We start from the raw sequence: 26,314 nt of genomic DNA, 5'->3' as shown, positions 1-26,314 counted from the left end.
CTATCTCAAAAAAGAAAACAAAAAGCAAAGGTGGTTTGGCCATGTCTTTGATCTCAACACATGGGAGGTAAGGCTGAGAACCAAGTCACAGAGCTCACCCGTGGGGGAGAAAGAAGGAGCAGTGGCCCTGGTGTGAGGTGGGCAGCTGTACATAGCAGGAGCAACGGGTAGGGGCAGAGGTTAAAGTGGGGCAGGTAGGTGGCTCTGCTGGTAAAAGCACTTGGTGCCTAAGCTGATAACCTGAGTTCAGTTTAGACCTGCATGCTAGAATAAGTTACCCTCTCACGCCACACTCTGGGGTACAGTAACACATGCATGGGTTATACATGTATGCACATATACAAAACGACTAGAAAGTGTAAAATACGTTTTTAAAGGATGGACAGAATATGGTGATTCATTGCATTTATAAAAATCAGGAAAAGGGTGAATCGGCTCGGGTGATAGGACTAGGGACAGTGGACAAACGGTTGATGCCATTGTGGGGCTCCTTTTTCAAATTTTGCACACAGACAATAACAAAGTTAGGACTAAATATTTGTATGAAAATGTAGAAGGTGTCTCAACACCTGAGACTTTCCCCCTTTCCCACCTTCACTCTTGTAACATAGAAGCCTGTCATCCATTTGCCCTTTGTGTCCCCATTTGGCCGGAGTTGTTGGCCTCATAGACTCTCCGGGGAAAGCACTTGGATGTATGACATTTTAAATGTCCACTCAGCACCATAGTAAACTACAGGGATGCTGGGCCAAACAGCTAAATCCCAGTTTATACTTCTTTTACTATAGTTTTATTAAAAAGTCATGGGCTATCTAAACAAGGTAGGAGCGTTTGGTTGCATTGAAATAGCCTCACTATGTACTCCTGGCCTGGTCTCAAACTCACAAAGACCCACTTGTACCACCACACCCGGTATAAAATAGAAATTTTCTTACCTTTTTAGCGGTGCTGGGAGTTGAACCCAGAACCTTGCATTTGCTGGTCTTCCACTCCGCTGCATGTGTCCTGCTCTAACATGTGCGTTCTTTCTCTCCCACCCCTTTGCTTTTTGGTTTTGGAGATGGTTTAGGTAGCCCAGCTCAGCTCAAGCTCACAGTTCTCTCAGCCTCTCAAGTGCTAGGATTATAGGCATGCACCAGAGTTCCTGGCAATTGGGTTTGTTTGTTTGGGTTTTTTATTTGTTTTGGTTTTTGTTTTGTTTTATTTTGTTTTAAATTCTGATCTTTTTCTTATAATAACATACCCAGAAAAAATGTCCATCTGGACACAGACATACTCATCTGGAGGCCAAAGTTTCAAAATTGAGTTTCAGTGTTTGGTTTGCTGTTTTTATTCTGCTTTTTGCTTTAAGTAAATTATTTTTTTCTTTCCTGTCTAGTCTCGTCCACCTGTGACCACCTCCAGTACGATCCCTCCCGCTGTAGTAGCAACGGTCTCAGCCACCAGAGCTCAGTCCCCCGTCATCACTACGACGGCAGCGCATGCCGCTGACTCAGCACTAAGGTATCTATAGGTGTATACGCAGGGCCTGCCCTGCCATTCCCCTCTTGTTTGCTTTCCTTCCTTCATTTAACTCTGTAATTACAATGCTTTCTAAGTCGTACTCTAGATCAGGGCTTCTTAAACTATTTTCAACCAAGAAATTTTCATATGACCCCTATATAGATATATAAAATAAGTACAGAAACCAAACATTTACTGATTAATAAATCCTAACAAAATATATTTTAAGGTGCTAGAGAGATAGTTCAGCAGTTAAGAGTCCTTGTTGGAAATGAGTGAACGAATGCTCGTTGCTCCTCAGATGACGTCTGTTTAGTTCCCAGTACCCACATTGGACAGTTAACTCTCCAGAGCCTAATGCCTTTTCTGGTCCTCAAGGGCACACATACACACTAATTTTTTTTATTTTTGGTTTTTCAAGACAGTTTCTCAGCCCTAGCTGTTCTAGAACTCACTCTGTAGACCATGCTGCCCTCAAACTCAGATCTGCGTGTCTCTGCCACGCTGAACGCTAGGGTTAAAGGCTTGCACCACCACCATCCAGCAATAAAAATAAATTTTAAAGAAAAAAGTGAAATGTATTTATTTAGAAGTAATTCTTTAGTATATACGTAATTTCACCATTTATTAAAGATGACGTTTCATCCTGAAGTAAGTTTCAATACTAAGGAAGTGGATGTACTTATTTATTTTTGCATAAGGAATTAAATCTTGGCTCAGTACATCTTCAAAGCATCTTCAACGTTTTGCAGAGTTGATTGATACTTTGGTTTTATATTTGTCAATCCTGAATGCGATTTTATATAATATAAATAAACAGAATGACAGAAATATATTTAGGACGATTTGCAAAATTGCTGGAAATTCTATTCTAGTCTTGTAATTTATAGCTATCATTCATTTTGGTTTTGGGCTGCTAGGTTTTCTGTTTCATGGGTATGACTGTTGTGCCTGCATGTGTGTATGTGCACACTTGCACGTTTGTGAATGGATGAGTGAGCATTGCTACAGCATATGTGGAGATCAGAGGGCAAGCCAGTGTCTATTCCAGCCTTCCACCTCCTCTTACTTCTTCTCAGCATATACTAGACTAGCTGGCTTTTGATCTTCTAGCAGTTCTCCTGCCTCTGTCTCCCATCTCTGTAGGAGCACTGAGTTACAGTCAGCCAAGCTCTATCTTCTGTGTTTTTGTGAGGTCAGGGGATTCAAACTCAGCTTCTCATCTTGCACAGCCTGTGCTTTTCCACAGAACTGCCTCTCTAGCCCCTGAATGGTTTTGGTGCTCTTCCTTGTTACTCTTCTCTCCCTTCCGCCACCACATCCTGTACTCTTCATGCCTACTAGTTTCCTTTCCACATCAGATCACATGTATGCTATTGTCCTTCCTCGCTCTAGTCTCAAGACCTGCACACAGGTGTCCACGTCATACATACATAAAAATTAAAAGTGAGGATCGGCAATTTGGAATGTGCCTGTCGTTTGAGTCTAGGTTGCCTCGCTTAATAATTTCTTTTTTTTTTTTTTTTTTTGATTTTCGAGACAGGGTTTCTCCGTAGCTTTTGGTTCCTGTCCTGGAACTAGCTCTTCTAGACCAGGCTGGCCTCGAACTCACAAAGATCCACCTGCCTCTGCCTCCCGAGTGCTGGGATTAAAGGCGTGCGCCACCACCGCCCGGCTTTTAATAATTTCTAGTTGCATCCAGTGCCTTGCAGATTTCATTTTTCTTTATTACTAAATAAAACTCTGTGTGTATTGTGTACTACCTTTTTGTTATCCATTCATCTGTATGGACATCTAAGCTGACTCTTAATTCCTTATAATTCTGAGTTGAGCTATAATAAACATAGCTATACAAGAATCTCTGTGGAAGGATAGGGGTCTTAGGAACATGTCCAGGAGGGGATTAACAGTCTCATGGTAATTGTAATTTTAGTTTTTGAGAAACCTCTATCCTCTATTATTCCAGTTTCTACATCTGTCAGCAATAAGGTTCCTCTTCCCCCACATCGGCATCAGCATTTGTTACTTTTTTCTCAGGCATGCAAATCAAGCAATCTAACACAGTATACTTTAAAGACGTCCTAATTTGATATTATATACTAAGGAATGGTAAGAAAATACTTAAAATCTTCATTTTCCGTAACTAAACCAATATGTTTCTGTAAGAACAGAAACCTTTGTATGTCCAGTAAAGCAGTGCCATCCTCAACATACTTTTTTGAATAGGAGCCAGACCATTTCAGGCCTTTTTCATTACTGTTGCCTGGCATTAGCTCACAGTAGTGCAAAGTACAAGTGTTGTGTGCTCAGAAGAGAGTGTTCTCGGGAGAATCAGCATTCATCTAGACCAAAGGGAATATAAAATCCAAAAGAAAAAAGTTGAAGATATAAGATGTATCTCTTGCTGCAGACTGCGAGCTGCGTAGGTACATGGGATGATTGGAGCTTTGAAAGGGATGCTAGTAGACTTAAGAAATTTACAGGAGCCAGGTGCTGTGGTGTACTCCTGTCGTCTTAGATATGCAGGAGATTAAGGTAGGGGATCACCTGAATCCAGGAGTTTGCGACTAACCTGGGTAACATAGAGACCTGTTTTAAAAAAAAAATTACAGAGCCAGAGAGATTAGGTCTGGTTACTGAGGGATGATTGTGGAAGCTTTTTGTTAATGAATTTGAATTACTTTAAATTTGTTTTGATTATTTTTAAATGTGTATCTGTGTATGGGTATGTGCACATGAGTGTGGGTGCCTGCAGAGGTCAAGGTATCAATACCACTAGAGGTGGACTTACAGCAGGTGTATCCCACCTGACAGGCATGTTCAAATTCGAGGTTCCAGGTTCCTGCCTATTCCCTTTGATGTCCCAGACCAGTGCCTGGACCCACAGAGGTCCTGGCTCAGGCCTACTCCCTCTGAGGTCCCAGGCTCACGCCTGGCCCCGCAGAGATCTCTGGTTCCTGCCTACTCCCTCAGAGGTCCCAGATTCACGCCCAGACCCGCAGAGGTCCTGGCTCAGGCCTAGTTCATGGGAGGTCCTAGACTCATGCCCAGACCCACAGGGATCCTGGCTTAGGTCTACTCCCTTGAAGATCCCAGATTCAAGTCCGGACCTTCAGCGGTCTCTAGCTTAGACTCTGGCTCACTCGCTCAGTGGTTACTCCCCTGTACCTGTTTCAGTGGAGATCGCTGGCTCATTCCTGGTCTGACAGCATCCTGGGACTGGATGCTCCCATGGAGCTTGCTTCTTTTGGCCCACTCTGTCCTGGTTCAGTGGTGCCTCAATTCTTGAGGCATAAAATCATATGCCTCACCCCACTGGACTTCATATACCCCTTTTCTTTGAGAAGTCAACTTTAGTCTTTTACTATTGTTGCAATTTTAGTAGCTTGCTACCAGTGAGTCTGGCATGCAGTCTGTGTTTGAATCCCTGTCATTTGTTAGTCAGACGTAACTGTAAGTTTGTATTTGAGTAAGGTTTTTCTACCTATATAGATGTTATAAAACTAGGGGAAAGGTCAGTACTTGAAGTATCTACATAAGACTAGTCATAGTTATCTGGAATCTTTCCTTAAGAAACTCGTCAAAAATTCATAATATGAGAGCTTCATTGTCTTTGAATTTTTCCACAGAGAAATGTGGTAGTTATAAGAATGTCCATTCAAATATCAGTTAGTAAGATAGAGTACATTGAAAATCCTGGAACTTAGAGATCGCAAGTTCAAGGGGGTTACAAAGTAGACTCTGTCTGTAAAGCGCAAAGACCTCAGGTACAAGTATGAGTAGAGCCCCTGCCCAGCATATTCAAGACCCCTGGGTCCCATCTTCAGCACAGGGTTTGTGGGGGAAGGGGAATGGCCTCAGTCCCAGAACCCACATGGTAGAAGGAAAAAAGAAGCCCTTCATGTTCTCCAACCTCCACTTGTAGCGTGTATGTGTACATACACAAATAGAATACATGTGTAAACTGCATCACGGACTAAGAACTAACTTACACATTTTTGGTATTTATTGCTACTATTTGAAGCAAGATGACCGCCACAAGAGAGAAACCCCGGGGTCATTTATTTCATTGGTAAAATTGAAGACCAAGTATTATTTTTAACTATAAATTCGACAGAACTGTGAAAACAAAGTTTGTATGATCAGAAGAACAAGATACCTTGACTACCTTTCTTGTGTCTGTGGACAGCTTGTCAATCACGCAGTGCCTTCTCTCCCCACAGTCGGCCCACTTTATCTATCCAGCACCCACCATCGGCAGCCATTAGTATCCAGCGGCCCGCGCAGTCTCGCGATGTGACAACAAGAATCACACTACCTTCTCATCCTGCATTAGGGACGCCGAAACAGCAGCTCCACACAATGGCTCAGGTAAAGTCAGGGAGAAGAACCGCCGGGGGATGCTTGCGGATAAACTTGAGTCATGCCGACTTGTTAAAGGCCCTGGCAGTGTGAAGTGTTCTTATGTGTAACTGTGCCCTGGGGTTCCCTCACAGAAAACCATCTTCAGTACTGGCACACCAGTGGCTGCAGCTACAGTAGCTCCTATTTTGGCAACCAACACCCTTCCTTCCGCAACCACAGCTGGTGAGTAAGTGGTCCTGCTCTTTGTGCCAGGCAGAAAGGAGCAGTGAGTTCGTTTTTGTTTTTTTTGTTTTTTTTTTTCACTTTTCCCCTTCAGAGGAAAACTCTTCCCTTTCCCCGAGAGCTTTCCCTGGGTTTTAGGAGTGTGTAATGCGAACAGGGAGACCACTGTTAAGGACTCTTCTTTTTACCCTCCTTTCAGGATCTGTGTCGCACACACAAGCTCCCACAAGTACAATTGTTACCATGACAATGCCCTCCCATTCATCCCATGCTACTGCTGTGACCACCTCAAATATCCCAGTTGGTAAGTGTTGTACGTGCTCACACAAAAGCCTGTGTGGAATATCCAGCCCATATGACCAGTACTTCATGTCAGAGGTGGTAGGATTATTTTCATACTGATGATTTTCGAAGCAACTCTGAATTTGACTTTTGTTTTTTTAGGGTGTGTGTGTATGTGTTCAATATATATATGCATACCAACTCATATTTGGAGACAGTGTTTGTCACTGAACCTGAAGCTCACTAATGAGGCTAGGCTCATTGACCATTGCACCTCACAAATTTGCCTGTCTCTTGTCTTTTCGGTGCTGGGATTACAGGCACACAATGAGTGCTACGCCCGACTTCCTGCATGGTTTCTGGGGATCTAAACTCAGGTCCTTGTGCTTTACAGCAAGTCCACATCAGCTGAACTGCTCCCAGCCTCCAGAGTTAGATTTTTATATTTTCATTTTAACTGACTTTATTGAAAGCACTGATTACAGATTAGCCTTTCCTTTTTTACAATATCATAATCAGTTTAGCTTGCTTCTGCATCATCTATTGTCTTTTAATAATTTTTTGTTTTGAAATTACAATTACATAATTTTTTCCACCCCTTTCCTGCGTCCAGCCCCTCCCATGCACTCCCCTTTCTCTTTTTGAAATTCTTGGCCCTGCCAGGCACGTCTTTAATCCCAGCACTTGGGAGGCAGAGGCAGGCAGGTCTCTGTGAGTCTGAGACCAGCCTGGTCTACAGAGTTAGTTCCAGGACAGCTAGGGCTACACAGAGTCATGGCCTCTTTTTTTAAATAATTGTTTCATATATACATACACGTGTACACACACACATACACAGTTTGCTTTATCCATATAATGTTACCTATCTGTACACAATCTCAGGATTGACTGACCACTTGGTACTGGATAATCAGTGATGGACGGGGAGGTCCCTCCTGCAGAAGATCGTTTCTCCTTCTCTCAACATTCCCCAGTTACCAGTAATTTTGTTGTCTGGGGTTGCTACCCCACGAGTTCCCCCTTCCATGTGTGCATGGCCTTTGGTGTAGCCCTTGTCCAGTCAGACAGGTTGATGATGTACTAGCTCTTGTAGACCAGGCTGGCCTCAAACTCACAGAGATCCAGCTGCCTTTGCCTCCCAAGTGCTGGGATTAAAGGCGTGCGCCACCACCGCCCGGCAAACTGTTAGCATTTTAACAATAGTGCTAGCCATGTTTGGCTTGCAGTGGGTAGTAATGGAATTGATGGTTTACTGTCTGCAGCTAAGGTGGTGCCCCAGCAGATCACACACACTTCCCCTCGGATCCAGCCTGATTACCCTTCAGAGCGGAGCAGCCTGATTCCCATTTCTGGCCATCGGGCCTCTCCAAATCCTGTGGCCATGGAAACCCGAAATGACAACAGGTAAGAGGCAGTGTCTCGGTCACTCTTCCTCTCGCATGTCAGTATTTGCTTTTACAGATCTTCCCTTCTGAAAAATAATAGACTCTATAATTTCTGTGTTAGTGTTAGAAAATGTTTGTTTTTGTTAAGTTTTTATCCTTGTGGTGGACATTACCCATTTCTCTGTTTTGTTGAGTTCTGTTTTGTTTCTGGGTTTGGTTGTTTTATTTTTATTTTGTTTTGTTTTTTAACCATTTTTTAAAGACATTACATTGCAGGATTATAACCTTTATTGCTAAGTTCTTATGTTTATTTCTCCTAAAAACAATGCATTCTTGTAAGCAGTTGTGGATAACTGAAACAACTGTATAGCTCCATCCTCCTTTTGACATCCTCAGAGCATTGATAGGCCAGTTATCTGGTAGAATAGCAATGTGGTTTTGTCATATTGTTTCGGCACAATTAGACTGAAGTTTTACATTTTAGGAGCTGTATGATCTCACCATCAGAGAGTACGCGCTAGCTATTAGTCCTGTGATGGGCTGGATTAACATTAATTAGTTAATGAAGGTGACTTTTTCATCATTAATATTCAATTATAAAGGCACTTTTTTGTGAACAATATAAGGAAATACTTTGGGTTTTTTGTTTTGTTTAATAGCAAAGAACTTTATTCAGAATTGGGTATGCAAAGTCAGTACACTGCAAGAAAACAATGAACTCAAGCAAGATGCTTTAGAGCCTGAATGAAGTACCAAGACTGGCAGGTGCTGTGGCACATGCCTTTAATCCCAGCACTTGGGAGACAGAGGCAGGTGGATCTCTGTGAGTTCAAGGCCAGCCTGGTCTACATAGTAAGTTCCAGGACAGCAGAGCAACACAGTGAAACCCTGTGTCAATAATAATAATAATGATAATAATATAATAAAAGTACTAATAATTTGAGACTGAATAATTTTCATTCATTGTAGTATTTTTAATAATTTGTGTCTGAATTAAATATATTTGCAAAGTAATGACTTTTCTGTTGTTTCTTTCCTACTTTGTAGAAGTGAAGAAGCTTTTCTACATACAGCAATTATTTGTTGAGTTTTTTTTGTTTGTTTGATTGTTAGCCTGAACTTGTGAATTTAGGTTTATTAATTAATAGGATAAGAATTTGGTTTTATTCATTGCTGTCATTTGTTTAGAGTTCAAATGGTCTCTCCTTTGGGATACTCAAAACCTTAACTATGGTTTTAGCATCTTCCTTGTGTTCTAGTCCTCCTTTATTTTCTACCACAATGTGCATCCATTGAGCTCGGGTGTCTGCTGTTTGCCAAGTGCCTTTGCATCGTTTGGAAACCTGCATTTCAGCTCTAGCCATGCTTTGCTGTAGATTGTTCTTTCGTGCCTTTGCAGCAGGCACAAGTGAGTGCCATAGAAACAGAAGTATCTGAAAACATACCTCCAGTTCAGCCCCAGACCATATTTGTATTCCTTTCCTCACAGTGTAAGTCTTTTAGGAATAGCTAGTTTTATTTAATATGGTACTTTTATATCTATCTACCTAGCTAAATATTCTTATTAGCTCTAAAAGTTTATAGGTTCTCTTAGATTTCCGATGTAAACATTTACATTCTATTGCAAATAGAAAGGACAATTGTTTGTTTCCTAGAGCTTTTTATAAGGTTACTGGGATGGCTCAGCAGTTGGGAGCTGCTGCTCTTCTAGAGAATCTGGGTTCAGTTCCCAGCACTCACATGGTGGCTCATGGCCATCTGTAACTTTAGTGCCAGGGAATCCAAGACCTGCTTCTGTCCTCGGGGAACTGTGTGCACGTAGTGCACATACATACTTCAGACAAATGAAGTAAATAATAAAATTAAAGTACAGTGTTAGTTAAAATAGTGAGTGCCCTGTCTTCTCTAGTAGATTTCATTTCAAATACTATCTCCAAAGTGATAAATAAAATTTCTTTTTTTTTTTTTTTTTTTTGGGTTTTTGAGACAGGGTTTCTCGGTAACTTTGGAGCCTGTCCTGGAACTCGCTCTGTAGACCAGGCTGGCCTCAAACTCACAAAGATCCTTCTGTCTCTGCCTCCAGAGTGCTAGGATTAAACATGTACACCACAACCCAGCTGATGAGTAAAATTTCTATTCCTATTTTAAGCCTTTATTTCTGGTAACGTTGATTGTGGTGGACTTGACACTGTGCTTACTTCAGTTTTATGTAAAATTTTTCTTTTTTGGTCTAATCACAAAGAATAAGATGTGTTTGTCATCTTTTCTCATACTTTCCCTATTCCTTTTTGATATCAAAACAATTTAAGTTCAAAAAACAAAGTAAATCTCATTTCATATGTTCTTGTCTCTGAGCCAGTTTCTATAAATTAGGTTTATTTGTTTTATGCATGTTTGATTAAGTTTTCCAGTATAAACTGTTTCCAGTGGAATTGATCAAGAAAGGCTTTTGCATTCTGAGTGAGTTGGATGATTGATCCATTAGAGATGGGATCTTGCTATGTTACCCAGGGTCATGTCAAACTTCTTCCCATCTCCTGGTATTTTGTCTTTTAGTAATTTTTGGTAATTCTCTTTCTCAGAAAAGTCAATAATTTCTCTTTAAAAATCACCCACAAGATACTGTTTTTTTAACATTAACATAGATACAATAGTAATCATTTACTGTTTGCAGTTTCTTGGTTGTGTCCTTTGATGTAAGGTTGAGGCAGTTGGGAAATGCTCTATGGTGCTGTGAAGATGTCAAGAGGATCTGGGGGACAGGATCGTTTGAATTGGAGAAAATAACTTTTATTTTGTATAATCTGTGCTGTGTTTCTAGACCTTCAGTTCCTGTTCAGTTTCAGTACTTCTTGCCAACTTACCCCCCCTCTGCATACCCACTGGCTGCACACACCTACACCCCCATCACCAGTTCTGTGTCCACCATCCGGCAGTACCCAGGTAAGCTCCACTTTTACGAAGACTTTACACGTTGTCATTTTTGTCAGCAATGAGAGGGAAATGGATCAAAGTATTTCAGTAGAAAAGAAAATATTCCAGCTCCTTTCAGATTCAGATCACATTCTGTCTGAAGACTTTAAGCATTTCAGCAATCATTTTTATGATCTTTGAAAGGATTGTAGCATATTTGTAATTTTTTTTTTTTTATTTATTATTATGTATACAGTACAGTGTTCTGCCTCCATGTATGCCTGCATGCCAGAAGAGGGCACCAAATCTCCTTGTAGATGGTTGTGAGCCACCATGTGGTTGCTGGAAATTGAACTCAGGAACTCTGGAAGAGCAGTCAGCGTCCTTAACCTCTGAGCCATCTCTCCAGCCCCTATTTGTAATATTTTAATAGTTTCATTCTACCCTGAAAATATTTATGCTAATAAATTTTGCTATGCCTTAAAGTGGCATCATAATTTCTATGAATAATGTTGTATTCTACAAGGATTTTGCAGGTTTATTTCCTTTGTATTTTTTATTTTAGTCTTGGTATTGTTTAACTCGCCAACGTGATTTGTAAATACTGATCTTTCATAATCCATAAAAAATAAGTCTTGTGTTTGGTAAGGTTTATTTTATTTATATATAAATCTGTGTGCACATGTGTCTGAGTATTCGGAGAAGTCAGAGGTTGATCAGATCCTTTGAGCTGGAGTTGCCAGCATTTGGACGCTGCTGAACATGAGTCTGATAGAGCAGGAAACATGATTAACTGCTAAGCCATCTCTCCAGCCCTAGAAGAAATTCTTAGATTTGCGTTTGTATAACTTTGAGCCTGGTATAAGGTTATAATATATGGTAGACTACCGGCAATTGGGAAACTGGGGGAAGGGTGTCACAAATTCAAGATTCCCCTGGATTACATAGCACTTTCTAGGCCTACCTGGGTTACTTTGCATGACCCAGTCCAAAAAAATATTAGGGCTGAGGATGTGGCTCAGTTAGGAACATTTACCTAGCATGCATAAAGCTCTGGACTTCACCCACAGCCTTATAAACCGAGCTTGGTGGTCCATGCCAATATTCCCAACACTGAAGAGACATGGGGAATCAAAAAGTCAAGGTCATCTTCCTCTTACTTAGCAAGTTTGAGACCAGCCTGGGGTTAGTAAGAGCCTGCCTTTGAAAGCCAAAACCATAGGCAGGTACCTGTTCCAAGTTTCATGACCTGAGTTTAATCCCCAGGGTCTACATAGGGTAGGAGAGAAGCCACTCCCCCAAGTTGTCCTCCAGCCACCACATGCTCACCGTGACACACGTGTGTGTATGCATGTGCCCCAGAGTAGGTGTTGGAATCAGAGAGAGATTGTGGCCTTGGTTCTTCCCTTCTACCATGTGGGTTTTGAGGGTGGAACTTATGTAATCAGGCTTGACCACAGGTACCCCTAACTGCTGAGCCGTCTCATTGCCCCTATTGTAGTGGAAATGACCTTGAATTTCTGATCCCTCCCCCATCCTACCCCCCAGTGTGTTGGGATTGCAGGCATGGACCACCACACCAGGTTTCTGATATGTTTATTTTGTCATTCCGAAATGGTATTTAAAATGTTTATTTAGTTGTGTGTGTTCGTGTGTGGACATTATGTATGTGAGCACAGGTGCCCGTGGAGTCTCTGGCTCTTCTAAAGCTTCATTTTCAGATGAATTTGAGTCACCAAACACGGGGCTGAGACCAAGCTGCTGAGCCATCTCTCCAGCCCCCTATTTGCTTATTTTTTATTTTTGGTTTTTCACGACAGGGTTTCTCATAACTTTGGAACCTGTCCTGGAACTCACTCTGTAGACTGACTTCACACTCACAAGTGCTAGGATTAAAGGTGTGCGCCACCACCACCCGGCTTATATTTGTTTTCAGTAGTGTGAGTATATGGAGAGTGACATGCACGTGTGTGAGTGCTGGTACCAAGGAATCCAGATCAGGGCATGGAGTCAGAGCCCTGGAGCTGTAGTTGCAGGTGGTTGTGAGCTGTATCTAATGGATGTTGGGAACCAAACTCACTTCCTCTTCAAGAGCGTGTGTACTCTCAACCACTGGGCCATCTCTCCAGCCCTCCCTTTTTACTTTTTCAATGTAGCTACTGGAAAACTGCAAGTTATATGTGATTTTTATATTCCTATTTGAACAGTGCTAGTTTAAAATTTCAACCCCTCTAAAATATTTCATAGTCTTGAAACCCTTTCTTGGTTATTCTGATAACTGATAAGAATTGCTTTGTGAAGCTGAAACAGTGGCTCAGCAGCTAAGAGTAGAGTGTGTACTGCTTTTACAGAGGACCCAAGTTTGATTCCCAGGGCCACATCAAGTAGGTAGCTTACATCTGCCTATAATTTCAGCTCCAAGGAATCCAATGTTTCTGGCTTCCAGGAGCACCCACACATATGTGCACATATCCACACAAAGACACACATAATTAAAACTAATTTCTTAAATTACTTTTATGTCAAATCGTGCCTGTGTACGTGTATGTGTTGCTAAGAATCCAACACACAGCCTGATATATGCCTATAGCTGCTCTGTTATTGAAACACATCCTTAAACAAAAATCTTTTGTTGTTATTATCTTTCCTCAAATAAGGAATTTTGCTTTTATTTGAGGTTTTAATGAGCTTGGTGGATGAGATTTGTATTGTAGTGGGAAGGATTCTACTGTTCTCTATCTCTAGTAGGTACCAACTGTTGGGAATTTATATCAACTATTTTAGAAATGCCTTGGATAGTGAGTGGTTCTATTAGTTTAGACAAAGATTTTTGATCTGCTACCCATGAGTTATTTCAGAAGTTTATTATTTTAGCACTGTTGCTAGCTAATATATAATTTGATAGAGTTAATTTCTTTTTTAAAACAGATTCTTAAACTATAGCCTAGAATGACCTAGAAATCACTGTATAACTCAGGCTGACCTAGAACTCACAGCAATTCTTCTGCCTCATCTCATCCTCCTGAGAACTAGGATTATAGGTGTTATAGAAGTATAAACTTTCTTATTTTACTGTGTTGCTGATAATTTTCATAAAGATTGTCAAATGTGTACTTAATTAAAAGAAAAGCAATTTCTAGTACATATTTTAAGTAGCAAGTACAGTCGTACCTGAGGCTTGAAACCCTGAGCCTTGTTAAAATTGCTAGGTTAAAAATTCTCTGTCATTCAGATGCATGCCTTCGCCCGATGCTTCGTTTCTTAAAACAAGGATTTAGCTCTTACATGATCAAGAAACTATGTTCACTTTGTGATATCTTTGTGTGTAAACTGTCCTAACTAGAGCTGACCTTTTGTTTTTTGTTTTTCAGTTTCAGCTCAGGCCCCAAACTCTACCATCACAGCTCAGACTGGTGTTGGTGTAGCATCTACAGTACACTTGAACCCCATGCAGCTGATGACGGTGGATGCTTCACATGCCCGACATATCCAGGGGATCCAACCAGCACCCATCAGTACACAAGGAATCCAGCCAGCCCCCATTGGGACGTCAGGGATCCAGCCAGCACCAATTGGCACACAAGGAATCCACTCAGCAGCCCCAATAAACACACAGGGGCTTCAGCCAGCAACAATGGGTAATCAGCAACCACAGCCTGAAGGAAAAACATCAGGTAAATTTAACCCTTCAGGAAAATGGGGTTGGGGGCAGGGAACAGGATGGTTCGGCAGATACAGGTGCTAATCACAAAGCACAGCCACACCACCGGGGGTTGATCCTCAGTACCCACATAGTGGAAGGAGAGAACCAAGTCAGAGTTGCCCTTATATAAGCATACACGAGAGGAATGAGTGAGTTTTGAAACAAATGCATAAATGAACTGGAAGAAAAGAAGTAAATCTGGATTTTAATCTTGGGCCTGCCACTTTCAGGCTTGTGGCCTTAAGTAATGTCTCCAGTGTTTAGTTTTACCTTTGTAAATTAAGCTACCTAGAATTTACCTATAGCTTGAACTTAAAGCAATATGTGTGAACCCAGAAAGGTGGCGCGCACCTTTAATCCCAGCACTTGAGAGGCAGAGGCAGGTGGATCTCTCTAAGTTCAAGGTCAGCTTGGTCTACCAGGCAAGTTCCAGGACAGTCAGAGGCTACGTAGCTGAGACACCCTTTCTCAGGTAGGTAGGTAGGTAGGTAGGTAGGTAGGTAAGCAGGCAGGCAGGCAGGCAGGCAAGCAAGGCCCTGTCTAAAATAAATAAGCATGTGTGTGGCTTGAGAGATGCCTCAGAAATTAAGAGCACTGCTTGCATGTCCAGAGGACTCAGTTTTGATACCCAGCACTGAAGTAGCAACTAACAGTGCTCTAACTCCAGTTCCATGGGATTCCACCCCCATCTCTTAGCCTCTTCAGGCAATGCATACACACAGTATGCAGACATACATGTCGGCAAAACACCTATACACATAAAATGAAAATAGAAATAAATTGTAGAAATAGCATGTGCGAATATTCTAATCTGTATTTGCACTTAGGCAGAAGCATTCTATAAAAAGCACAACATTAAAAGAGCAAAGTTTACCTTATAGTGTTCTCAGTTTTCCATTTCTTCAGTATTGTATGTAAAGTAGTAAAATCTTAATGCCACCTTAATATTGCTAATGTTCACAACAAAAAAACTAGTAGAATAATCATATAAAATGGAATGAGTCATTGTGCTTGAAATATTAATTATCTGTTTTTCTAATGTATTTTCAAAAAGATAATAATACCCATACCAGCTCTTAGGATACTGAAGTGGTCAAGTAAAACATCCACACACATAAAGGAAATATAAATCTATTTTTTTTAAAAAAACAGATATATGGTATTATAGTCTGTATTAGTAGACTTGGCAACTTTTTCCACTCTGCCTTGTAGGCAAATGAACCTTGTGCTATTTCTTAGCTTTTGAGAACAGGAGTTTTCTAGGGATCAAAACCAAGACTTGAAATATGCTAGGAATATGCCAGACAACTAAGCCAAATCTCTAGCTCTTCTTACCCTCTTACATGGGGCATTTATAACGAGAATGCCTAATGCCAGGATCTCGGTGGTCTTTTGTATGTCTTATATGGCATTTCAGTAAAGTCCTGTTTCTCTTGTTCTCACTTCTCTTTCAACAGTGGTGTTGGCAGATGGAGCTACAATTGTAGCCAATCCTATTAGCAATCCTTTCAGTGCTGCTCCAGCAGCAACAACTGTGGTACAGACTCACAGTCAGAGTGCTAGCACCAACACCCCAGCCCAGGGCTCATCTCCCCGGCCAAGCATACTACGGAAGAAGCCTGCGACAGATGGGTGAGTAGATTCACAAGTGTACTTGGCATAAAGAATAGATTCTTAGATCCAATGCCAGTAACAACTTAATTTTATCTCTGTTACACTTCAAATTTTTCTCCAGGGTCTAGAGAGAAGACTCAGCAGTCACAAGCACTTACTCCTCTTGCAGAGGACCTGGGGTTGGTTCCCAGCACCTACATAGCATTCACAGCCATAGCCATCCACAGCCATAGTTCCAGGGATCTGATGCCCTCTTCTAGACACCAGGCATGCACATGGTACACATACATTTGTGCAGGCAAAACACTCATGCACATAATTTTTTAAAATAAATAAAAATTCTTCCAAACACAGGATTGCTCAGGGAGCTGCATTCTGCTCAGACTACATCAGGACTCTTCCAGTCAGTGGATAATGGTTTCAGTATTGTATACTGTGTGCTTAGAGTTCTCTCTAGCTTTAGAAGTCTTAGTTTGCCTCTGTTGCTATGGTAAAGACCATCGCCAAAAGCAACCTGAGAGGAAAGGGTTTCTTTGGCGTACAGATCAGAGTTCATATAAAGGAAGTCAGGGCAGCAGCACAAGACAGGAGTCTGGAGGTGGGAACTGAAGCAGAGGCCATAGAGAGAGAAGTGATACTTTCTGGCTTGATCTCCTGGTTTGCTCAGCTTGGTCTTAGACAACCCAGGACACCTGTCCAGGAGAGGCACTACAGTGAGCTGGGCCCTCCCATATCAATCATGAATCACGAAAATGCAGTTTTAGCCACAGGTCAGGATTACGGTGGTGTTTGCTCAGCTGAGGTTCCCTCTTCTTTAATGACTTGAACTTTTGCCAAGTTGACAAAAGATAAGAAAGGGCCGAAAGCCTAACCAGGACTGTTAATTACCCTTGTAATTGAGGCTTTGGGTTTGTTTTAGGGTTTTCTTAATGAAGACCTTTTTTTCTCATCAGACATGAAATGTTGCTAAGGACAAGTGGTTTTTCAAGCATCTTAAGGCTAATTTTTAGTGACAGGACAGTATTTTTGTGTGCTCTAGATGCCTTCCGGTGTAGGGAGCCTTGTGCTGTTGAAGATGGTGGGTGTGAGCACTCCTGTTAGCGAGCAGAGTGTCCAGCTCAGCCCAGATGATGGTGTCAACACTGGACAAATAAAGTATAAGCCAAGCTTAAGTCACCGGAATGAGGGTCAGCACGGGGCTTTCAGATGTGTCATTCTGTGCGTAGACCAGAGTTACTGCCTTTTCTTATTAGGAATACTTTTTAAAGATGTTCTTTTTAAAAGCTCCATTTAGCCCCTGGTAAAATAACCCTAATAAAAATAGAAGACAGAGCTAGGGAGATGGCTCAGCGGTTAAGAGCACACACTCTCTGGGCAGTGGTACCTCACAGGCCTTTAATCCCAGCACTGGAGAGTCAGAGGCTCAGCTGTTCAGAGCACTTACTGCTCTTGCAGAGGTCACAGGTTCAGTTCTCAGCATTAACATGGTGACTGTCAGCGTACTTGTAAGTGTAGTTCCAGAGGATCTGATGCCTTCTGATCTCCTTGGATGTTAGGCATTCATGTGGTGCACACACCTGCAGGCAAAACAAGCACACACAAAAAATAAAACGAATAAACCTAAAAAAGAAAAAATGCAAGTACCCAGGACGGTGAAAACAGGAGAGGTCACAGCTGCAACTTGAAGCAGAAAAGCAGCAATCCGTGGTCACGTCCTCGGCTGTGAGGAGGCCAAATGTTTGCAGAAAGTTGAGATGCGTTCTTTTTGAAGCTGCATGGTTTTGGAGAGGACGAGAAGAAATGGGGTTAAAGATGGGGCCTGTTCTTTTAAGGAGAGCACAAGCAAAGCCTAGAGTCCTATGGAGCACACTGCCTCCAGCCTGAGGGGAAATTCATTGTAGACAACCCCTCCTACATGCTCAGAAGACCCGCTGCTTTTTAATCTCCTGATGGATTAATCATGAACATGCCACCGTAGACAACTAGATACGACAGGCAGTTAAGAGTACAGGATAGAAAAGCCTGAGGCCCACAAAGGACGTAGGGATGTACGAAGACCAGACAGGAAAAATGAAATTCAAGTAAACAAAAACCAAAAAAACTATCTGATATCTTTAGAAAAGCAGAAGAAATCATGACCTTTGTGGAACAAGAGCGTAGATAGTATACAAATGGCTCGTTCATAGAAGAGGAAGAGCTTGTTCTTTGGATATGGTGGCACACACCTGAGAACCAACATTTGGGGGGCTTATACAGGTAGAACTTGAGTTCAAGGCAAGCCTGAGGTAGTGCACGCCTTTAATCCCAGCACTAAAGAGGCAGAGACAGGCGGATCTCTGTGAGTTCAAGGCCAGCCTGATCTACAGAGTTCTGCTTCTGAGTTCTGACTTGTACATGAATGCACCTTGTTAAATACTAGGATTTACTCGGTCATAGGTGTCTGCACTCACCTGTATGTACATCTGCCTATGACTTTCCAAGTGGCTAGACCTGCTTATACTATTAGCAGCAGAAGGTGTGTGCGTGTGTGTGTCCTTATCAATTCTTGTGACTAGAAGTTAGGTTAATTCCGGGTTATATCTCATGAGGTTTGATTTGGTTTGATTTTGATGTTTTTTGCCAATGTTTGGTAGATAGTTTGGTATAGCTTGTTTTGTTTTCATGCTTTTTCTTTTGGAAAGGTTTATAATAGTACAATAAAAAGTTAAATGTAGCCGGACGGTAGTGGCACACGCCTTTAATCCCAGCCAGCACGCAGAGGCAGGCAGATCTCTGTGAGTTCGAGGCCAGCCTGTTCTACAAGAGCTAGTTCCAGGACAGGCTCCAAAGCTACAGAGAAACCCTGTCTTGAAAAACCAAAAAAAAAAAAAAAAGTTAAACGTAGGGCCAGGTGTGGTGGTGCATGTCTTTCATTCCAACATTCAGGTTGCAGAGGCAGGTGACTCTAAATTTTAGGCCAGCCTTGTTGTCTAAAGCATGCTTTAATATACAGTCTTGTGTATCCAAGGCTAGCTTCAGACTAGCAAAGGATGACCTTGCACTTCTGATCCTCCTGCTTCCATATCTGGAGTGCTGGGAAATGTACACCCATCACCACGCTTGGTTTATGATTGCTGGAGATCACACTGTTTCCCCAATTTCGAATAGACTTTTGAGTAGCTAGCCAGGCTACCCTTGAAGTCCCTGTGTAGTCAAGGACAGCCTGGAATCCTCAGTCCTGCTTTCACTTAGCATGTGCTAGGAACACAGTTATGTGTCACCATTCCCCACTATTTGGGTTTTTTGCTTATTTAGTTGGTTATTTGGATTAATTGATTGTTATGGTCTGAGTATCCAATCTAGAGCCTTGTGTATGCTAGGCAAGAGCTATATACCATTAATCTATCTCCAGCTCTTAGCATCTTATACCATATTAGTTTGAAGCAAATTTTGATCACATTATTTGTATGTATTTTATATGTGTTTATTAGAATATGCATACTTAAAATTAGGGGAAAGCAACTTACTGGTGTCAAATGCCAATTATTCAAATTTCTACTGAGTTGGGGTATCACAAACTCTGTTTTATAGTATTTAAATCACTGTCAGCTTTTGTTTATTATTTTGTTATTATTTGGAGTTTTTGGTGGTTGTTTTATGTAGTGGTTTTGGGGGGTTTTTTGTTTGTTTTTTAGAAGCAGAGTCTCCATAGCTTCAGGCTAGCCTTGAACTCACCACTATCCAGCCTCATTCTCTCAAGTGCTCAAGTTATGAGTATATTCTACCACACCTAGATTTCTTGAAGTTGGCGTATTAGAGAAATTTGGTCTTTTTGATACTCACTATGGACTTTTCTCAGATACCATCACTGTTTCATCGTCACCAAAATTTGGTGGCTTAATGCAGCAGATATATGTTACCGCACAGTTCTAGGCTCCTGTCTGGACGGTGACAGTAGTTCCTGCGGAACCTCCTTGATGTGTTTGTCCCTCTGTCCGGCTCCTAGTGGCACTAGTCTCTCTCTGTACTGAATGACCCTGTCTTTGTGTCTTTCTCAATTTCCATTCTCCCTTCTGCTCTCAAGTGCTAGGGATTGCTTTTAAGAAAAACCCTGAATCTACAGTGATATCACTGGAGATGTTTAGTTAATTGCACTTTCAAAGACCTGCTTACACTGAGCTGGAGAGATGGCTCAGTGACTAAGAGCACTTCCAGGACCAAAGTTGTATTTCTGGCACCGACCTGGTCTCAAAGCCATCTGTAAATCCAGTTCCAGGGGATCCAATACTTTCTTCTGACCTCTGAGGGCACCAGGCCCACATGTGGTACTCAGACATACATGCAAACAAAACGCATGTGCACAAAATAGTAACAAAGACACTATTCTCAAGTAAAGTTAAATTTACATGTACAAAAAATCATAATAGTAATAAAAATAAAGCTTGATTAGATTCACTTTCTTTATGTATTTAGTGCTTCTTCTGGGATGAGTGCTTGATTAATGAGCAGATGATTAGTCTCTTATCAGGAGACAGGATGCTAATAGCTCAATGAATAGGCACTGGAAATGTTATACTCTAATTCTACCATTCTTTCTCAAGCCCATTCTCATCTGGTTCTTGGTCCCACCACTGTTCTCAAACGAAATGTAGTGAGGTCGCTTCTGGCATCCATTCCACTAAAACCCAGGATATGTTCTCAACCAGAACCTTGTGTGGCCTCTCGCACAACAAACACGGTGGTTCTCCAGTTCTTCTGTGGTCAGTTCTTAGTATAGAAGTATACAGTAATGTTTGTGAACACCGTGAAATGGGTTTTAATAATAACGAGATAGAGAGAAGGTGTCACATGCTAGAAGCAGCTGGAATCACAGTCATGATGTTGTTGCCCTTGCAGTTTGTAACAGGAAGTGAATAGAAATGGGCCAAGGAATTTGCTATATTTTGTTAAAAGCCATTTCAGCCTGGTGTAGTAACACACATCTGTGGTCCTACTCCTCAGAAGGCTAAGACAGGAGGATCCAGAGTTCAAGACCAACCTGAAATACTTAACAAAACTGTATCAAGAGAAGAGTCAAAAACAATGCTTGATGAGTTAATGATACATACATGTAATCCCGTCATTCATAAAGACAAAGAAGGGTGATCAAAGTAAATTTGAGACCAACCCGGTCTACATAGTAATTCCCAGACCAGCCAGAGTTACATACAGAGAATGTTGGGTTTGGGGGACAGACCACTGAGATCTATGAAACCAGAACAAACTTTATTCCAAAAATCGCCACGGGGCACACAAAGCTTACCAGCTAACTGGGATCACAGCCAGAGTTTGGGCTTCTGAAACTGGCAGTGGGGGCAGGTTATGGGCCCCTTTTTATAGTAAGAAGTAAGTATTAGGCATGGACAAAGGAATTTTTACAATTTCAAGGGTAAGCTTAGAGACATACTGCATTTTAAGATTTACAGATTTTGCTAACAAGGTTTCAGCTAAATTGTATTTACAGAATACAATTCTTCCACAGCTAATAGTGTTTACAAAGAACTTTGCAGCTTTCCTGGCACTGGTCTCCCAAAGCAGGGAAGGATGCGAAACAGTGTGAAGCCAAAAGTCACGTGGGAGCATTTGTTTAAAGTTTATGGGATGGGATGTATGCTAGCGGTTCCGTACAAACCTTTATTAAAGTTAGTTTTAGCCCATGCAGTTGTCAGTTGTAAGTGGCGGGGGGGGGGGGTATCATAAAAAAATAAAAACCTAATTGTAAAAACCTAACTTTTGCTCATAGCCAGCTGAAAGCAACAAAACCATTGTTAAAAGTTGATCCCTTCATGCTGACAGAGTTGGTGGCTGTCAGTTCCCATTTCTTTAGACTTAAAATTTTATATTTCTACGTTTCTCTTCCCGGACCCTTCAAGACCTTGTCTCAAATATAAACAAAGAAGCGACAATTAAAAGGCCTTGTCATTGCAATGCTTTTATTTTTAGCAGATGAGCTTGGCAAATGTATATTGCACTACTATTTTCTGGATTTGTCTCTGTTCTTTCAGAATGGCAGTTCGGAAAACCCTCCTCCCTCCTCAGCCTCCTGATGTGGCTAGTCCTCGAGTAGAAAGTTCTATGCGGAGTGCATCCGGGTCACCTAGGCCTGCAGGGTGAGCTCATATATTATCATCACTCTTCTTTTAAGTTATGTATCATTGTATAGTAGATTTTAATATGACCAACTTCATACTTTGGGAGGGGTGTTTTGATTTTTTTGGAGGGGGGTACCTCTTTGCATAATGAATGGCTTTTCCAACTTCATGATCTGGGCACCTTCTCAACCTTGCCTTTTGCCATTTGTAATTTAAAGAATGAACACACTCCTAATAGCTAACATACCTTATAGCATTCTAATATATTTAAATCAGATGTTAAAGCTTATAACATGGAGTCTGCATGGAGTCTGCAGCATAATAAACACCCAATTCTTACTTTTTATATATATATGCCATTATGGGACAGGAGAGCTGGCTGTCCATAAACTACCTGCATCACAAATATGAACACCTGAGTTCTGATCCTCAGCAGCCACGTAAAAGCCAGGCACCAGGTGCTAGGTGACAGAGGCTGCCATATCCCTGAAACTTCCCAGCCGGCCAGTCTAGCCAGCAGTGAGTTCAGGTAGAGTTAGAGAGATTGCTCAGCAGTTAAGAGCTCATACTGCTCTTGCAGACCCACAGAAGGCAGCTCACAGTTGCCTATAACTTCCCACATAATTAAAATTATAAACACAGTATAGCTGAGCTATGTGGTACACACCTTTAATCCCAGCATTTGGGAGGCAGAGGCAGGTGGATCTCTGTAGCACAAATCTAATTGGTCTTAATAATAAAATCCCAGAGTCAGATATTAAAGGGTGAAAGCTGAAAGATCAGAAAAGCAGAGCAGCCAGCCACTAGTTCTTACCTCTTTGAAATCCTCAGACTGAATGGGGTATCCTGTCTCTACAAGTCCTCAGACTGAATGCTTTGAGCTCCTGCCTCCTCCCACCCAGCCATATCCCTTCCTGTTTCCTTCCCTAGTGCTGGGATTAAAGGCTTGTGACTCCCAAGTATTGGGATTAAAGATGTGAGCCACCACCACTTGGCTCTGTTTCTCTCTGAGACTGGATCAGTCTAGTGTAGCCCAGGGTGGCCTTCAACCCACAGAGATCCGGCTGTCTCTGTCACCTAGTACTGAGATTAAAAATGTGCCACCACTTCCTGGCCTATATAGCTAATTAGTGGCTTAGCTCTGTACTCTAATCTTCAGGCAAACTTTATTTGTTGCAGCACAAACAAAATATCACCACAGATCTCTATAATTGCAGTTGGTCAGCAAACACTGCAAAGGGGAGTGGTGTGGCTGGATGTGTCAGCGGTTAGGAGCGCTTCAGCTCTTGAAGAGTTCCCAGCATCAATATGGGGGTTCCAGAGGATCCAATGTTCTCCTCTGGCCTCTTTAGACAGTCATGTGGTACATTTACATATATGTTGGAAAATAGTCATACACACAAAATAAAGATGAATAAAGTATTTTTAAGTAAAAAAAAATAAGAAAGATGTCAAATGATCAAAAAAGACACCTGATGTCAACCTCTGACCTACACACAGACTATGCCCTCACATATATGTGTGTGCACATGTTATACATAGACCACATAGATATACAAAATGGCTTCATAATCCAGACGTGTTGTGGCACTCCTTTAATCCCAACACTCAAGGTGAGACAGGAGAATCCCTGCCATACCATAGTCCCAAAAGTAATGTTAAAATGTTGGGGAAAAGTTACCAGACAAGATTAAAAAAATATTTAAAATATGAAAAAAATCAAGTACAGTTACAGAATCATTTGTGTTCCTGAGATTTGGACCAGTCTGACCAATATAGTCAAAGACTGTATTATGAGGGTGGAGGTATTTCTTTTGGACTGGGGGGACAGCTTAAATAGTTGAATGCTTGCCTGATATAAATGAAGCCCTGAGTTTGACCCCCAAATCCCTCAAAAGTTAATAAAACTTTAAAGATAAAAAGTCAGGCAGGGTCAGCCAGGAGGCTCAGTGAGTAAAGATGACCTATCAAGCCTGATGACCCACGTAGTACAGACAGGACTGATTCCTTCAAGCTGTCCTCTGACTCCACGTGTGCCATGACACTCGTGTACCCCCATAATACATGAAGATTTTTAAAATATGTAGGTCTGGAGAGAAGGACTCAGCACTTACGAATACTTGCTACTCTTCTAGCAGTCTGTTGGCTTCTTGCACCCACACTGGCTGCTTACAAATGCCTGTAACTCCAGTTCCAGGGAAGATGACACACAAGCGAAAGATAGTCTTCTAAAAGTAAAGTTAAGATTAAATAAAAGCAAATTAATTAAATTTAAATTGGAGGGTGTGTGTACATACACGTGTATACATGCATAGTATAAAGTCAAAATCATCCTGTTCCCATCAACTTACCAGTCCAGCTTTCCACAAAAATGTTGATTGATAACACTTGTCCTTCCATGCCTTTTTCTGTTTATGATAGATAATTCGGTTTTGGACTGGAGTCTTGATATGTTTCCCAGGATTGTCTCCAATGCATGGGGTCAAGTGGTCCTCCTACCTTAGCCTCCCAAGGAGCTGGGTCTACACATACCCACTACCCTACACAGAAGTTTTACAAGTTGTTCGTTTGCTTGGGGGTGTTTTTGTTTGTCTATTTGTTTTTCAAGACAGGGTTTCTCTGTGTAACAACCTTGGCTGTCCTGGAACTCACTCTGTAGACAGGCTGGTCTTGAACTCACAGAAATCCTCCTGACTCTGCTTCCTGAGTGCTGAGACTAAAGGCATGTCCCACTAATTAATGTCTGGCAGTTTTGGGGGGCGGTTTGTTTGTTGTTTGGGTTTTTTTTTGGTTTTTTGTTTGGTTTTTTGTTTTGTTTTGTTTTTTATTGAGCTGTACATTTTTCTCTGCTCCCCTTCCTGCCTCTCCCCTTCCCCCTGCCTGGCAGTTTTATAGGTTTTTAAAACCAAAGTTATCTGATTAAACTATTGGATATTGTGTACTTTTTGTTTAATAATAACTTAGCATGTTTCTGTATTTAGATATGCTTCTTAAACCTCATTTAGGAAGAAAATTTATAGATGTCCAATATCATTTTAGGATCTGGAGACATAGTCTGCTAACTAAAACAGATGTTTACATTGCCTCCACCTTATTTCCTTTGCATGTGAGAGAACCTACCCCTCCCCCAAAAAAGCACAAGTGTAAAAATGGAGACAGGAGTGGCAGAATGAATAGGTAGGGCTTTACAGAAAGATTTCTAGAGCAGAGATTTTAACAAGTAAAAGAGATACATAGATGCTCCCTGGTGTTTACTGTATCAGGAAAAGAAGTGACAAGGACCAACACAGTGGAGGGATGCTATCAGTTGTCACTGGGGACCTTTGTGCGAGGTTATGACATGTCTGCCATACAAGGTGAAACTGTACAGTGATTTTCAACAATTGATAAGAGTGTTTGGGGCCAGGCGGTAGCAGACGCCTTTAATCCTAGCACTCAGGAGGCAGAGGCAGACCAATCTCTGAGTTTGAGACCAGCCTGAGGTACAAGTTCCAGGACAACCAAGGTTACATAGAGGAATCCTATCTTAAAAAACTAACAACAAAAAGTGTTTGAGAAGTCGATCGGGCGTTGTAATGCTTGTCACATAAGCATGAATACCTGAGTTCAGTCCACAGTGTCCACATGGAAGCTAAGACGGTGTACATACCATCCTACCACCTGGGAGGCAGACAGGAAGATCCCTAGGGCCTGGTGCCCAGCCACTATGAGCCAAATCGCTACACTCCAGGTTCAGTTAGAGACTCTTCTCAAAAAATAAGAGAGAAACACCTAAAGTCAACCCCTAACTTCCATGTGCATGTTTGTACACATGCACGTGCAGTCCCACGGATACGTGTGTTCATACACATACAGTACTCTTACTAAAAATACTAGTGGTAAAGCACTTGGTTGGTATATGTGAAATCCTATGTGTGATTCCCCGTGCTACCAAAAAAAAATAAGATTTTATGAAAATACTAAAAACTGTTTTGTCAAGTAAGGAAATGAGAAAAACTAGTAACGCCAGTACTTAATGCAGCATAATTTGAAGCATCAGACACAGTAGTTGAAGCGGTGCTTGCCCCCTCTTTATCACTGTGGAAAGCAAGAGTTGGCCTGAACTTCGACAAGTGACCATGCTCCCTTCTGACAGGATCCGCTCTTGACATTTTAGCCTTTGTATTTTTAATATTGTAAAATAGCCCTGAATTCATTGAATGGGGAGATTGTTGCCA

General features: G+C 41.6%; 1 protein-coding gene across 4 annotated transcripts in view; it reads left to right on the top strand.

Moving 5' to 3' along the window:
- Positions 1-26,314, top strand: part of Sap130 (Sin3A associated protein 130) — a 69,512-nt gene that overhangs the window by 18,258 nt on the left and 24,940 nt on the right. For 3 of the 4 annotated variants that reach the window (XM_057789062.1, XM_057789063.1, XM_057789061.1), the window contains exons 7-15: positions 1,379-1,503; positions 5,727-5,874; positions 6,000-6,090; positions 6,290-6,394; positions 7,635-7,776; positions 10,579-10,700; positions 14,042-14,344; positions 15,831-16,005; positions 22,011-22,115. In XM_057789062.1, the coding sequence (XP_057645045.1) occupies positions 1,379-1,503; positions 5,727-5,874; positions 6,000-6,090; positions 6,290-6,394; positions 7,635-7,776; positions 10,579-10,700; positions 14,042-14,344; positions 15,831-16,005; positions 22,011-22,115 (1,316 nt within the window). The remainder of the gene's footprint in view (positions 1-1,378; positions 1,504-5,726; positions 5,875-5,999; positions 6,091-6,289; positions 6,395-7,634; positions 7,777-10,578; positions 10,701-14,041; positions 14,345-15,830; positions 16,006-22,010; positions 22,116-26,314) is intronic. The other variant, XM_057789064.1, reaches the window with a different exon arrangement.

This window comes from Chionomys nivalis, chromosome 14 (assembly GCF_950005125.1).
Source record: "Chionomys nivalis chromosome 14, mChiNiv1.1, whole genome shotgun sequence".
NCBI lineage: Eukaryota > Metazoa > Chordata > Mammalia > Rodentia > Cricetidae > Chionomys > Chionomys nivalis.
This window is presented reverse-complemented; position numbering and strand designations above follow the sequence as displayed.